The sequence below is a fragment of the Tyto alba genome, unplaced genomic scaffold (assembly GCF_018691265.1).
Source record: "Tyto alba isolate M040663 unplaced genomic scaffold, T.alba_DEE_v4.0 Super-Scaffold_6, whole genome shotgun sequence".
In the NCBI taxonomy this organism is placed as follows: Eukaryota; Metazoa; Chordata; class Aves; order Strigiformes; family Tytonidae; genus Tyto; species Tyto alba.
Genome location: NW_024881327.1, coordinates 49504977 through 49520701, shown reverse-complemented (window position 1 = coordinate 49520701; position 15725 = coordinate 49504977). Strand labels below are relative to the sequence as shown.

Here is a 15725-nt window from a genome sequence, read left to right as displayed (position 1 = left end):
CGCCAGAGAGGAATTTCTGGGCTCCAGTTTGGTACCCTGGGCTGATTCATAATAAAATTTACGTTTAGTCAGAGATGAGAGAGAAGTAACATGTCCCTACTAAGAAAGGCACAAGCCCTTCCTGGGTGATCCTTTAATTGTACAGGTTCTCCCAGCAACTCTATCAGCACATCTCTGAGGACACGCACTATGTGCTGTAGTTAAGCATCCAGAGTCTACAGCAGCGGGAACCTAGTCCTGACAAACACTGGTCAATCCTCATTTGCCAGCATGTTCACTTCCATTTGAACCATACTGAAAAAAAAGGAATCAGGGATTTTCCTGCTTTGGTGTTGGGAAGGTTGTGCTTTTGAAAATGCTTCTGAAATTTCATTTCCCGGCACCAAGTTGTAATAGTGATGGAAGGGGTCGGGGGGGTGGAGATAGACGGGACTCACATAACAATTCTGACGGATGGCCCGAAGCAGCTCACTTCAGCATCTCAGAAAACATGACTCAACTGTAGTCATCTACAAGGCAGGCCCACAGTTTCAGTTCCTTGTCTACATTCCTCCATCAGCCCATGAAGACAGGCTCTTCCCAAGAGCAGCTTATCCCATTATAAGGGGGAGGATGAATTCTACTTTGGATAAGGAAAATAAACTGCTCACTGAATCCAGGAGGAGTCTACGCAAGTAGCGTCACTTGATGTCTCATCTGGAGGTGGCTGGAGTGCTAAGAGGTGACCTTTAGCTCAAGTCTGATATTCACATTTGCTTGACAGGATTTAGAGATCCAGATCCTTGCAATGTTAATTAACTGACGAAACCTATTTTTTCTTTATTTTGCCAAAATCTTTTCTATTTTAGGTAGACATCACAAGTCTCTCAGCCTCACGAAAGTCTAAATTTCACACATCTCAGCAGGCCTAACAGCAGCTTTCCTCTCACCAGCATGCTGTGATGTGAGTAAACTCAGTTCCTAAACCATTTTCTGTAACTCATCTCTAAGTACCAGCCAGAATAGCAATGACATCAAAGTCATCAGCATCTGGTTTCTGACACACCCAGGAAAAGGGGGCTTTCTTTGCAAAGGAGTAGTAGAAAAACACCTCTCACAGAAAAATAATCAGCAGGAAAGCCAGGGAGTGCCAGCTAAAGAAATAAATAATACACCATCCCACTGCCTCACAGTCTGGTGAAACTGTTGCTACTGTATGTGCAAAGCTCCAGGAAGCATCACCCGTACCCTGTGCAAGTGGTCACCTGGAGGCAGCAGCACGGGCTGTCTCTGTTGAAGCATGAAAGGAGTTTTTTCAGCAGGGCGGAAGCCCCTGTGGTTAGAGAAGAAAACAGCAACGTGTTAAAAAAGATTAAAAAATGCATACCGCTGGGTCACGGGGCTTTCTCGGTGGGTTTCAGATCACAGACCACCTGCCTTCCACAAAGCAGCTTTTGCAGAACAATTGTAAAGAAGAATTGCAAAGAGAACAATCAAGCACCTGAAAAACTCAGCTGTGCATCAGCAATGCATGTGCTTGGAGATCAATAGTACATATGGGTGTATGCCATAAAACACCCCTGTCTTGCTTGCTGGGTAATAAAATACAGTGTGCTCTGCCATCCACATGAGACCCCTTGAATGCGTGCAAGCAAAGGCAGCAGAACCCCTGCCAAGAAAGGCAACCTGGGGCCTGCAGCCAAAGCACGGGGCTTGTCCGTGACTTCTGAAGAGCTGGAGCTGCTGTGAAACCCCAGACGGCTGGAGGGCATCAGGCTGTGGTGGCTGGTCCTACCTCAGGCACGAGCATCATCAGTCTGAATCTCTAGGGAAGTCATTGAGGTAATATCCTTGAAGCACCGTTGAGAATTGATAACGATAAATGAGCCCGAATCCTGGATAAGAGCTGAGTTTCTTCAAAAATCTTTTGGGTGTTTTTTTTCCTTCATTTTGTCGCAGAATCCGAATGCCGTCTCTTTACTCAAGAGGGTCCTGATGACATCACATCCTCTCCAAAGAGCGACGCAGCCTCCCAATTCAAGTGAGAAAGATCACTTCTGCTCCGCCGCACCGTCCCCGAGGACAGTCACATCTCAGAGATGGCCGGGTCCCCTGCGCTGCTCCTTCTGCTCTCTCTGGGGCTCTGTGAGTATGGACACAGGGTTGTGCATCACCTTCACCAGGAGGGACAAGTAAAACCCTTCCAGCGAATCCAAGAAATCGGGCTAAATAGCTGAAGGGAAAATAAAAAGCAAACCAAGGCTGACTTTGAGGTTTGCTCAGTAATTGTGGAGGTGAAGGCGGCATCACCTTAGCCAGCACAGGGCAACCAGAGGGGAAGGGAGCCTGGTTGGAGAAGTGGTTCTGGAGGGGAGCGGGAAAGGGAAAAGAAATGGAGTTTAGCAGTCAGTGGTTTTAGGGAATCATTTCAGATAAGCTGGGAAGGGGTAACATACCTGAGAGGGCAGCTGAATGGCTTTTCTGAAGGGCAGCACCTACCTTTAAAGCTCAGGTGGCTGATTGCTGAGCACACTTCGTGCACAATCCCAGCAAGGACTCCAACAAAGCCTTCAAGGTCCTCCCTTTGCATTTGACCTCGTACCCTGTGGACAGGGAATGAGAGGGGATCAGGCTCCTCTCGAGCAGTTCCCGCGAGGATTTCTCTCCCACAGGCTGCCCTGGGATCCATGGCCAGAGGTATGAGATAAAGGTCAAGTTTCAGAACAGCCACATCACGCATCCCCGGGTGGGACAGAGGCTGGAGCTGGAGTGCCTGACCACCAATGATGACAGTGGCGTATTCTGGGTCCGCCAGAACAAGGGTGGGACCCTTCATTTCATTGTCTTCATCTCCTCACTGTCCCGGACCACCTTCGAGGGGAATGAGAGGACATCCACACGCTTCGAGGCGAGGAAAGACGGCAGGTCCTACCGGTTGGTAGTGAAGTCTTTCATGTCCCGGGATGAGGGGAACTATTTCTGCCTCATGAACATCAACCAAGCACTGTACTTCAGCCCTGGCCAGCCTGCCTTCTTCCCAGGTCAGCAACACCTCTACCCAACCTCACTTAGCTTTGCCAAAACGCCCAGCACCTCCTGCCCGTACCTTTTTTAATTAGTCGCCTCTCCCACAAACCCCGTTTTCCCTATGTGCTTACCCAAGGCATCTGGTGACCAACATACCCATTCTCCTGACAGAGGCTCCCTGCTTGCTGTCTTTTCTCATGGTATCACTCCTGCCCAACGGTAAAGATGATCGGGCAGACCCAGCATCACTTCCCCATCCCCACTTCTCTATCTCATTCATGGCTCTGAAGGGATAAAGCTAAAACAAAGTCCACCACCACTCTCTCCTTCCTTACTTCACACAGACTCCTAAGAGTTCTACCAACCTCAGGGTACTCAGGCTTTCTGAAACTGATGGCAAAAAGCAAGAAATAAGGAGTCTGCAGCTCCTGATTGAGTCTTGTGAGACTCTTTTTGGGGAAGTCCCCCTGCACCTGAGCCCTGCACTGGCCCTAGGAACTGGCAAGGGTGGGAAAGCAGAAGGGCAGGAGAGAGCTATTTTATTTTATTTCCCTATATGCTGTATTCATTCCTTTTCACTTACAGTCACCACCACAGCAGCACCCACTGCACCAGCACCCACCACCCAGAGTGCCATCACCAAAAAGGACCCCTGCCTGAAGACCTCGGATTCAGGTAGCCTGGCTGCGGGGAGGGAGAGGGGATGAGCTGGGCTCCGGTCTGCTGATACCAAGGGGGAGGCTGCAGGCATTTTAGGATGAGGTGGGAGGGAAAATTCTTAGAGCTTTATTAGAGTTGGATAACTGGGTACGTGCAGCGGGGAAGGTTAAACCCCAATTTTTAATCTCATGTAGGACAGGCTAAGGACGACTTAAAAAGCATGAGGATGTCTCATGGCTGGGTAACATGGGGAAGAGGTGGAGGGAGAGCAGAGCCTCAGGGGTTGGCGCTGGTTTTAGCCTGGGCAAGGGACATGAGAAAATTTTGGCAACATGTCCTCCCTCAAGTCCCCAGGAAAATGCCGAGCAGAGCAGCACTAACACTCTCTGGGGGGGCTGACACCCATGCTGTGCTGGTGGACAGCTCTGGCACCCACCTCTGCCTTTTCAGGCCAGAGGAAGCCCTCTGCTCCACTGCCGGCATCGCTGAACACCAGATAGGTCCCTTGGCTCCACCAGATCTGGTCGTAACACCAGCCATGAGCATCTGGTGGACCTTTCCTCTTCTCTATTCCTGCAGAGACCATCAGGGAGAAAGAGATGAATTTCTTCTGTGACATCTTCATCTGGGTTCCCTTGACAGGCGCCTGCGTCCTGCTCCTCCTTGCCCTGGCAATCACCATCGTGCTGTGTCAACGTAAGACTCACCCGTAACCCCCCATAGATATTCCTCTAGCCTGAAACCACAGTCCTGACCTCCAGAGGAATGGATCTGCTACCTATGTCCTTTACATAGACATCAGATAACCAGGACACAGTCAACCCAAGAGAAGGACCACTGTTAAAAAAAAAAAACAAAAAAACAGTACCTGTATTTTCCTCAACAGTAGGGTTAGCCTGAGGAGTAATTACCAATTTCTACAGAAGGAAGAAAAATAGATTGTAATTAGAGAACATTTATTCTGTCAAACTGTATTGGCTCTGCTGTCCTTAAACTGGTGTGGCAGGGTAGAAAAGGGCTTGTAAATTCAAATGCCAAGACTCAGATTAGCAGTCTGAGCTGGAAGCAAATGAGTAACTTAATTACACAGGCTCAGAGACTGCTACAATTAAAGGAGTAATGCAAAATCTCTGGGTAGGCAAAAGTCTGGTGAAATTTTATGTTTGAAACGTCTTTAAATTACCCTGAGCAAGCAGTGAGTGCAAATGTATTTAAATCAATTTAACGCTTCCTGAAATCAGTTTAACTTTCTGATACCTCCAGGAGTTACACCAATTTCATTAAACTGGCTCAGCTCGTTTGCCTGGAACACCAAAGTGTTTTGCTGCTGAATTAACCTAACTTGATCTCTCTGACCCAGCAGCCTAAAGCTGATGCAAGATGAATTTACCTGCTGACCCAGTTAAAAAAAGTACAATTTTTCAGCATCCTTCAGCCCTGAAAAATACTAATCACCACAGTCTGCAGTGACAGGAAGATATACATTGAAAAACACTGATGAGCATCATCCAAAAATTATTCTTCTCAAGGGAAATAGCTGATGATGCAGCAGCGCACCTGGAGTTGGTCCAAATTCTCTCTGAAGTCACAATGAGCCCTCCATGTGCACTAGGAATCCCCGGTGACCTGCAACATCGTTAACCTACAACCACCACGCTATGATTTATTTCTGCCTTTTAATGCTGATGTGAATTATCAGTGAAAAGCCACTAGCTGCAATTAATTTCCACAGCAGGAAGTCCAAGCCCTCAAGGACACATTTTTACCTTGTGTTAAAATTAGTGGCTGGGCGTTATATTTTGCCGAATACATCCCAAAGTAACGAGATCGATGCTAAAATGGAGAAGAGCATCGTTCAACTTGGTTGCATGCTGTGTGGAATCACTGCCACTCACCTGTTGTAGAAATTAAGTGCTGCCAGTGGATTTTCAGCAACATGCCAAAGTGGCTAGAGATATTAAAAAAAACAACCAACCAACCAAAAAAACACATCATCAGTGTTCCCAGGCTGACCCTGCTATTGTTACAGGAAAATTTAATTCATTAAAATACGTCAGTAGACTGCTGGGGAAACATGAGCCGCAGCACTGCTCCCTTGCATGGCTTTCCTTAAAAATAAGCTTGGTTTATCCATTATTAGTCTTAAAGATAGCAAGCTGCTAGGGAATGCCAGCCCCGCCTTGCTGCAGCGTTTCTTTACTGAGCAGAGTTGGTATCTTTGAACTAAAACATTTTATTCTTTATTTTAGAAACCAGAAGACGAAGATGCAGATGTAAAAGGTTAGTAAGTGGCAGGTGTTGACCTTTTTCTCTTAAACTTGGGAGCATCTCACCCGCAAGTGATAAAGCAGCAGGTGCTAAAAAGTGACCTAAAAATTCTTCATCTGATATACAGTGGATGGGAGGGGACTGTGTAATTAAGGGCAAAAAGGAGATATAAGATTCTCTTCTTTGTTTTTTAATATTAAGTAATTCAAATCACTGAGCACTGGCACCGCAGCAGATACTAAACAGAAAGACAGGAGGTGTTTGTGGCAGCCTACAAGCTGCACATTACCTGATGCTTATAACTAACATCACATTTGTGTGCTCCCAATGTACTCCTCCGACTCAAACCTCAGGGTGATGGCACTGCATCCCTCAAACCGTTCATTTGATTTCATCACTGGACCTTTAGGTTGTGCCCATGGACTAGATGCAAGTTACTGCATCCCAAATCCCCCTCTGCACAATTTTGGACCAACACCAACCATGGCTTTATGCACTAACAGTAGCAGCGAGGCTGATGCAGCCTTACATCACTTTCTGGAGAAACAGCAGTGCAGATATGCACAGCTTTAGAGTTAATCTATTTTCTAGGGCAGACAGGAACACTTTTTTTTATGCTTTTCCTCCGGCTTCCCCAACCCACCCATCATCCCGAGGCACCAGGAAAACACTATCAGAATAAGAATTGCAATTTGCCAGTTTGGAACGAGAAACTTTTGTTACTGTAAGTAATGCACATTTTGCTTCTGCAAATCGACCTCCCTGCGGTCATTTTCTCCACCTCGCCTGCTCTGCAGAAAACCACTTCTGCAGTTTTGCAAGCCTTGTGCCGAGCGTGCACACTAGGACTTGTCGCAAGACAGTGCTCTGGCATGAAAATCCCCACTACTGCTCCGGCCAGGCCAGCGCTGGGCTAGCACTTGGGAAAGCTGGTTACAAGAAAGTCTGGAACAATATGTTCACACCTCTGGAGCCTCATTCTTTGCGAATCAAGCATCTCTTAAATCAGATAAATTCAAATTCCTTGTTATACAAGCAGGGGTTTCATAATAGAACAAGCTAATAGTTTTTTAATTGTCCAAATTAATGATCACTGAGAAAAAACCTCTCTCTCCCCACATTAACAGAAAAGAGATCCCTAGAATTCTTTTTTTTTTTTTTTTTTAAGCAGAATGCATCAGAAATAATCGCCTGAGTAATAATAATGTTTAAGGGAAGAGGCACTAAGTGGCAATACCGTCTGCCCTTTGGGCACAATCTTCCTAAGTATATATCGGAATACACCTGCACCCACAGACCTACATTTTTCTTTTACCTGTCTGAAAAAAGGGAACAGCCTGTCATTTTTATCATGGGTATTTATTACATCCAGCACTCTTCTGATCCTCGCCTGGCTTTCAAGTGCTAGATGATAAGGAAGAGCTCTTGCAGCCTTGTTTAGGAAGATGCTTGCATTCTTCGCTTATCTCAATCCCTGTTTCCAACCCTGTGCAAAATGTTCTGTCCCTAAGGGGGAAAAAAAACACACTGCAGAGCTTTTCAATTTTGTACTGATGGAGCGGTTGGGTTACAAGTGCCTTAGGAAATCATCTCATCAAGGACAGCTTTTCTTTGGCAGCGCTAACATGACAGAGCTCTGGTTTAAGCAGTTGTAGCATATTTAAGCTTTTATTTAGAGAGGAAATTCCTGCTGCTCTGAGCAGTTCCCGCTTATTGAAATGAATCTCTTTGGAAGTTAATAGTGCAATTCACTCAATTAAAGAGCGCCTCAGGATCTGGCCTGGGATTCTTGCTGGCAGCCAAAGGACTCATTTTCCACCACAAATTAATCTTCAGTGAAAATGGGTGCCAAATCTCCAACTCATTAAATCAGCATAAAACTATCAGTTGCTGGAGACCAGTAATTTCTGTCATTTTGGGAACATGCTGGTAGTCTAAAAAGCTATCTTTTAAACATCTCTGCAGGAAACTGGTTTGCAACAAGAAAAAGTCCTTCTGAATTGATAACAGCTTTCCCAAGTCCAAAAGAGCCCTGAGCTCTTCTTCATTCATTTCTGAATGCGGAGAAAGGCTTGATGAGAGGACAGGAGTGTGCAGAAGTCAGAGGCAAATTTTTTTTAAAAAAAAAAAAAAAGCCCTTTTTTTAATTGATGTAACAATTGATTAGCAGTGTAATTTAAGACTACTGGCTGACACTAGTTAAAACACTGGCAGATCCTTCACTAGCACGAAGAGGATTTAGGAACACTTTGCAGCCTGCTCTTGGAGGTCCCGGGCTGCAGACCAAGGCTAAACAAGCTGATTAGCAGCCATATATTAATTGACTTCTTGTTCTTCTTACATCAAAGGAAATAAACCTTTTTTTTCCTCTCTAGACCTGCGAATAAGAAGCCCAATGTGGAACCTAGAATGCCAAGACAACACATATAAGCATCTGCACCTTCTGGCTTCTGGATCGTCTTCTTTGAGCTGTGACTGCATAAACCCATCACCTACATTATCTATATTGCTACTACTCCTCATGCACTCTACCCTAACGAATCTGAAAAGACAAGATGGAGCAGACACACATGGACAGCAAACAGGCACTTTTCCTGTGAACTGCGTGCTAAAGCACAGCTCCTTCCAAAACCTGAGGTTTTCAAATCAATTCCTGAGGCCAAATACCACCGCTATTCCCAGTGACAGAGCTCTGTGTTTCAGGCAAAAGAAACAGGTCAGTCCCGATGCTGACATGTATCAGTGATAAGCTGAGCAGAAACAGGATATTAGCCAGACCTTTGCTCAAGGGGGTGTAATAATTCTTTCTAAAATGCAGCCAAAATTTTAATTTGCTGCAAAACAACTTAAAAGTCCTCACTTAACACACCCTCTTTTTATGGTGCCATGTATCTCCTAGGAGCTTTACTGTTTCATCTAATACAACACAAGGCTGCACTGAGAAGGTAAGTATTGATTAAAGAGCCTTACTTCTCAGGTTTTTACAGTCCTGGGAGCTAAGGTTCACCATTTCCCTCTTGCCATCCTTGTTCTGCTGCTAGCCCCACTTCTACTGATTTCAGCAGGAGTTCCACCTGAGCAAGGAAGGTGGGATTTTCTTTCTTTCTGGAAGAAATGGTTGAGTGGTTAAGAAAAAAAAGGTCTCTGTCACTTGCTTTGGTTAAGCAGGACTTTTAGCACATTGACCTGGCACACGTTGATTGACTAAAATGAGCTCTGTTTTTTCAGCTCTGTATTTGATGTATTTCCTTACTACACTTGCAAATTAAGAACTGAGAAACAAATAAAACAATGTTTATAGTCTGACTCAATAATGTTTCTTTCTTCAGTTCCTAGCCTCAAAAAAGCTAAAATTCTTTATGAAGGTAATAAATGAGGGTTTGAAGAAGTCTTGGCTAAGGGAAACAACCAGTGATTTATATACCAGCCTGAGATTTAGGATGCCAGAGTTCAAATTCCAGCTTACTACTGCTTAAAATGATCTAAAATTATTTTCCCAGGGACTTGTAAAATGGGCCCCATAACACTCCCCCATCCCAGCGACGTACTATGAAGGTGGATGAGATAAAGACTCTGGAGGTATTCAAGTATTCTTGCCAAGGGGCTGATAAAAACCCAGGGAAAAAAGAATGAAAGAAAACTTTTGCTAGTCTCCCCCTCTGGAAACAAGCTGGGAAGGAGAGAAATTCAGAGAGAAACAAAGTTCTTCCAAACTTACTTTTTTTGTAATACTTTAAAAAAATAAGGACTCAGTATCTGAACAGTAGCAGGCAAACACTGAATGACAACTACATGTATCTACACGAAGGAAAAAAAAAAAAATAACAAAAGCCCTAACGTTGAAATATCTACGAATTCACAGACCTTAAGAAACACCAAGACACATTCAGTCCATTAAGGGTGACCTCGTTGCAGCCCCAGGTGCTGAGCTGGGGAGAAGCGAGGGTCCCACAGCACCTGCAGTGCCAGACTCTGCCCCGGCGCCGTCAGCCTCGTCCCCAACGTGCAGCTGTGTCGAGGCAACAAGCAGCAGCAGATCGACTCAGCAACCTGTACCTAGGCAGACCAGGGCCAACCTTCAGCCCCATTTTAATGCATTATAGTTACATAAATCAGTCCAATCTCATCCTACAGTCAGCTCTAACCACACAGCTGAAAAGCTCATACCTTTTCTCTATGAGCATCAATTTTATTATTAGCTTGTTTCAGACTCTCTTGTTGACTTCGTCTGAGCTAAAAGTTTTCTGCACTGGGTGCAGAAACAAAGGCTGGAAGCTGTTAGAGGTTAACAGGAGGCAAACAAGAGTCTGAGATACAGAGTGACTTTCAGAGAGAAGTAGAAAGAATAAATCTGTACAGAGGTTGACTGTTACCTAATTGCAGAGTTGCTCAAAACTAACAGTGGAATAGCTCAAAACTTGCAGAAGCTGATGGGCTAAAGGCAAACAACCTACCAGTTAACACTTAATGGTGGAAAGAACAAGAGCTGATTTACAGTTTAAGCATAACCTCAACTAATAAAGAAAAAAGGGCAGAAGATGGTCACTGAAAGCCCTATGAAGCTGAGGGAGGCATCAGATACCCCCCCAACACAGAGCATCCAGAATTTGTTGGCTTTGTTAGGCACCTGCTTCTACCCCATCCAGCACTTCACGTGCTCTGAAATATAAAAGCCTTAACTCCTAAAGCACTTCTGCAAAACAGTTTACAAGAGGTAAAAACATCACCACCTCACTGGTAGCATTCTCTACAGCTCTTTCCTCACTGTTCTCAATCATTTTATTCTGGGTTTTCACATTACACTAGAGCTTTGGTCTACATCATGCCACATTCCTGTAACCCAGGCTGTCAGGTAATGCTCCTGATCTGGTACTAACCCCCAACCTTAAATCTGCTTCCAACAATTTGTCTCCACACTTCCACAGTGACCTTCTCCTTCCCACTCCAGCTCTTTTAAACCGTTGTGTAGAAAGGTGAAATGATCTGACTGCATGCATCTGCTGTTGTGGCCACAAATTATGCATAGGAAGAATTTCCTGGAAAATGCATTTTCTCTAGCACAGTAGTTAAATGTGGCATGTGACATACACCAAGATTAGATGTATGCTGTTAAACACCGAACAGAAAACCTAGAAAAAGTTTTTCTGTATTTTACTCCCTGTAAACTATGCTGTTCTTTCAAATTTAATTATTATTTCATGATCCACAGGTTAAATATTTATTGCTAGTTTTACTGCAGTGAGAGCCTACAGAGTTCAATCCTGTAGTGAAGAACAGGATATAGGTACTTAAAATTGAAAAAACATTACAATGAGATGAACACACGTACAACAAATTCCTCACTACAGAAACTGCATGAAATGTTTAGCCTAATGCAGGATAAACAGAGCAAAATAATACTCTAGGCACTATAAAACACATGTTATTTGGGCATTACTGACATTACTTACAGCAATGCTTTACTAAGACCCTCGTCCTGCAGTGAGATCAATGCAGCCAAAGCCCTCCTAACAGTGTAGATGAACATTGCAAAGAACTGGAAGCAGTGTATGTTTATTGTTCGGTATTCATTTGTTGTTTGTTACGGGTTTTTTGTGTGGTTGGGGGTTTTTTAAGCTGTGTTCATTTGCACAGAAAATAAACATCTAGAAAAAAAAAAAAATTACAACACTGACAGTTGTAATTACCCTCCTGAATACAGCACAGAATCCGCTGTGCACCGGGAGCTACTGATTTTTGTCCTATAGTTCAGAATTATAGAACACAGTTGATGTCTTTTAACTCTGATGTCAAACTTTGAGATGACTCCTGCCTCCCTCTACAGACTCCTCCTGCTGCACCCCCAACCTGCACTCTGCAGCACCCCGGGGTACACCCTGCTCAGCACAGTGCTCAGGACCCAGCCTGCATCCAGGTACCCCAAACCCCGATAAACACCGACCCTCACACCACTGCCTGCGGCAACAAGGATCTACTGCTTCAAGGTCTGCTTGCACAGCCAGATGCCTTAAAAGAAACCAAAACCGAAATCTCATCTTTGAGGATAACTGGAGCCTTCATTCACAAAGTCATGAACCTAGCAAGCTCCCAGCAGTTTCAGCACTGCAAAGGACTTTCATTGCAATAGCGCTGCCTGTACAGCACATTCCCTCGTCAGAGGGTGCTTCACATACCAAAAAAGCCAAGTTAACAGACACATTACAAATTCTCCTGTCCGCCAAACTTCTGGACGGTGTCATCACAGCTGTAAGCTATGAGGGCATGGCTTTTTACTGGGTATAATCAAGCTTATAAAAAAACATGAGTGTTCACTGAACTCTAGTAGCAGCTGTCAGCTTCTTTCTTGCTATTACCCAGGTTTTATCTTCTTTATCTTTGTTCACATCTTTGCACCTCTTTAAAATACAGATCTTGGTGGTCTCTGATTTTGGTTCTTAAATCTGTAGACAACCAAAGGGATGTATCACCCAAACTGCATATAAAGTATCAGTAGAACTATTATCCCTCTGTACAATTGTAACAGACATTATGAGTTAGCATAAACCTATTAAAGAATTAATTTTAAAATCATATTCTACCTGTGGACTTTCTGTGAGATAACACCAGTACACGTTCACGGACTGCTGTCGGTCCCAAGATACCCAGGGGTAAAAATTGTTCATCTGTCTCTCCTTACATGGGCTCTTCTATTTGTGGAACACTGCAATTTAAGTATGTTTTAGAACTATACCAAATACACTGGACTGAACTGTGATTCAGCGTTTGCTACATAACCAGCAATATCACCTCTGCAGAAGGCCAGAAGGCTGAGGGAACCAGAGGAGGCAGCTCGGGGCATGCGCCAGAATAAGCCCTTGCTCTTCTGTAGTTACTGCCCTGAGTTTCACATTGAAAACCCCAGAAACGAGGAACACCTCACGGGCAGACACATCCATGAGACGTTTGCTTTAAACCATGAGACTGACTTCACCAAGAAGCCCTCCAGCAGAGGTGGTGACACAGCACAGCTCTCCAAAGCAAGACTGAGCTTCCTTCACCAGCTCTTCCTCCCATGCAGTCTCACGATTGATTCATCTTCCAGTTCAGGTCAGCGGTAGCCAGCACCACATCTCGGATTTAAACCTATAGCTCAAGAAGGCCGGTTAAGATTTCCATTTACATGTAGAGCTGAGGAACAGTATTCTTTATAATCAGCTTAAGACTTGGATTTTCTTCACAAGATATTTACCGCAGGACCCCTACTGCTAAAGAGCAAAAATCAAATCACATCTCTTACACCAAAACCTTAATAACCAGATGCAAATATCAGTGCAGCAGTGAGAAGGGAAGGAGAGCAACTCCAGCCCTGCTGTAGAGGTGAATGACTAACACAACATCAAGCAAGAAGGCATGCAGATGCCTCTAGCAAATCAAGCAAGTTCAAAGCAAACTGGCTGGGTTTGTGGCTGAGTAGCAATGCCTGGGCAAGAAGCCTGGGCTGCTGCTTGCACTGACAAAAAGAAGAGGACTGGCTCAGCTGGAGTCTAGAGAAGCAGCTCAGGGATGCTTGTTTCCCCATGCAGGAAGCTGCTGTTGGACAGGCCCCATAGATATGACAGCTTTTTGCTAATAGTGTGTGGAGGAGGTTCTATGTTACAGTGAGACAACTGCACTGGGTGCAGAAACAAAGGCTGGAAGCTGTTAGAGGTTAACAGGAGGCAAACAAGAGTCTGAGATACAGAGTGACTTTCAGAGAGAAGTAGAAAGAATAAATCTGTACAGAGGTTGACTGTTACCTAATTGCAGAGTTGCTCAAAACTAACAGTGGAGTAGCTCAAAACTTGCAGAAGCTGATGGGCTAAAGGCAAACAACCTACCAGTTAACACTTAATGGTGGAAAGAACAAGAGCTGATTTACAGTTTAAGCATAACCTCAACTAATAAAGAAAAAAGGGCAGAAGATGGTCACTGAAAGCCCTATGAAGCTGAGGGAGGCATCAGATACCCCCACAACACAGAGCATCCAGAATTTGTTGGCTTTGTTAGGCACCTGCTTCTACCCCATCCAGCACTTCACTTGCTCTGAAATATATTGAGAGTGAAATATTAATATTCACTTACTCTGTGACATTTTCCAAGTGGATTTTGATAAGTTAAATAAGCTACAGATAAATAACACAGCCGAGATGACCCCAGAAGAGCCAGTAACTGTACTGGTCAGTTAAAGTCACTGTGTCTGTCCAAGCCTGTTTGACAGGTGACGTGCCACAGTGAAGGCACCAAAGCTCAATCCAGACTCCTCAGACTAATGCTGTGGTGCATGTTGTACAAGTGCTTGGAAGCCACCCCACAGAAACCATTCCCTTGCTGCTGTTTCTGCAGCACAGACAGAAAAGCAGAATAAGGCAAGGAAATAATTACAGAAGTCTCTGGCAGAACAGTAAAGAGACAGTGAAATATGATCTTCCTGTAACTAGGTTTCTTCCTTCCGATTCATCTCAAATCAAATCTATTTGACATGCCGGATCAGCATGACCTATCCATCACTGGATTCTCATCCTGAGATGTGCTGAGTAAATTGAATACTTAAGATTTTTCTTATGGGAGACCAATCACATCTCCTTGTGCTCCACATTCTTGGAAACCTCTTGTGTAATTTCGAAACCCTGGAGAATACTGGAATTTACTCTCAGTTCTGAGGGGGACAAAAACTGTCAGACAAAATAACTGTGTTTGTATATTTAGTTCCTCCTCCCACATGCAAATGCCTTATGGATGAGGCTTAAGACTTGAAATGAGATGCTTCCCCATCCCCTCTGTTTCTTTAGCCAAAGTAAAAGAAAACCCACAGCGATAACTTGACACCTAGCAAGAAGGAAGAAACCAACAGCACTGTCACTAAGTCTGAAATTAAACATGAGGCAGAGGAAATGCAGGAGAAAAGGGGATATCCATTTCAGAGGCTGAATTCAGGTAACCTTTGCTCACTCCAGTCCAGGTCCCAGCACCCACCAGCTTCAGCACTTGAGTCTCTGTTCCAGTTTGCACTGAACCGTGCTGTTTGGCTACACTGAAAAGAACCCTCTAGAACGTGAAAAATTCTTAGTTCTAAAGTAGAATAGGAACTGGACAACACTACCAGGGCTTTTGCACTTGAATACACAGATACATCTGTCCTGTAAAAACTACAAGTCAGTGTGATCTGAGAACACCAGCCCCCACACAAAGGCCCAGCAGGATTCAGTCAGAAATTATAACAGGCTGTAAACAACTCCAGTTTCCATACTGCCCTACAGGACTGCTAATTGAATGCAAACATGGAGTCATAAAGGAAGATTAAGTCATTCTTCTCTCACATATATACATTTTTGCAAACCACTCCTTTATATATATTAGGGCTTGAATTAAATTCAGAATAGTAATGTAGCACTACAGTACAGTTTTACTCACTACAGATCATTGCTGCCACACACTTTTTTCTTGTTCTTAAACCACCTTTTCTCTACATTGCAGTCTCCCATCCACAAAATGAAAAGTGCAAGTGTTGAGATGGATTAAACAGCATGAATTCCCTCCCCCCACTCCCCAAGACAAATCAACCTATGCAGCGATAAGCACAGAAAGGAAAACAGTATCTTGAAGTAGGCAAACAAACCTTGCAGGGAAAAACCTAACCCAAACTTACGGTGTTAAAGTTGGCAAGTTGGCTCCGAGTAGTAATAAAATAACTTCAACCTTCAATTTTAGCAGCAACCATCCTGTAAAACGTTAGGAAGAATGAATGCAACAGGATGGAAACGGGTCTAAGTTAA

General features: G+C 44.2%; 1 protein-coding gene across 1 annotated transcript; it reads left to right on the top strand.

Annotated features, from left to right (window-relative positions):
* Positions 1 to 1957: 1957 nt before the first annotated feature.
* CD8A (CD8a molecule) lies at positions 1958 to 8440 on the top strand. The gene is made up of 6 exons (XM_009976783.3): positions 1958 to 2124; positions 2652 to 3020; positions 3592 to 3681; positions 4246 to 4362; positions 5916 to 5946; positions 8310 to 8440. The coding sequence occupies exons 1-6, from the start codon at positions 2079 to 2081 to the stop codon at positions 8362 to 8364; spliced, it is 708 nt and encodes a 235-aa protein (XP_009975085.3). The 5' UTR covers positions 1958 to 2078; the 3' UTR covers positions 8365 to 8440.
* The last annotated feature ends 7285 nt before the right edge of the window (positions 8441 to 15725 follow it).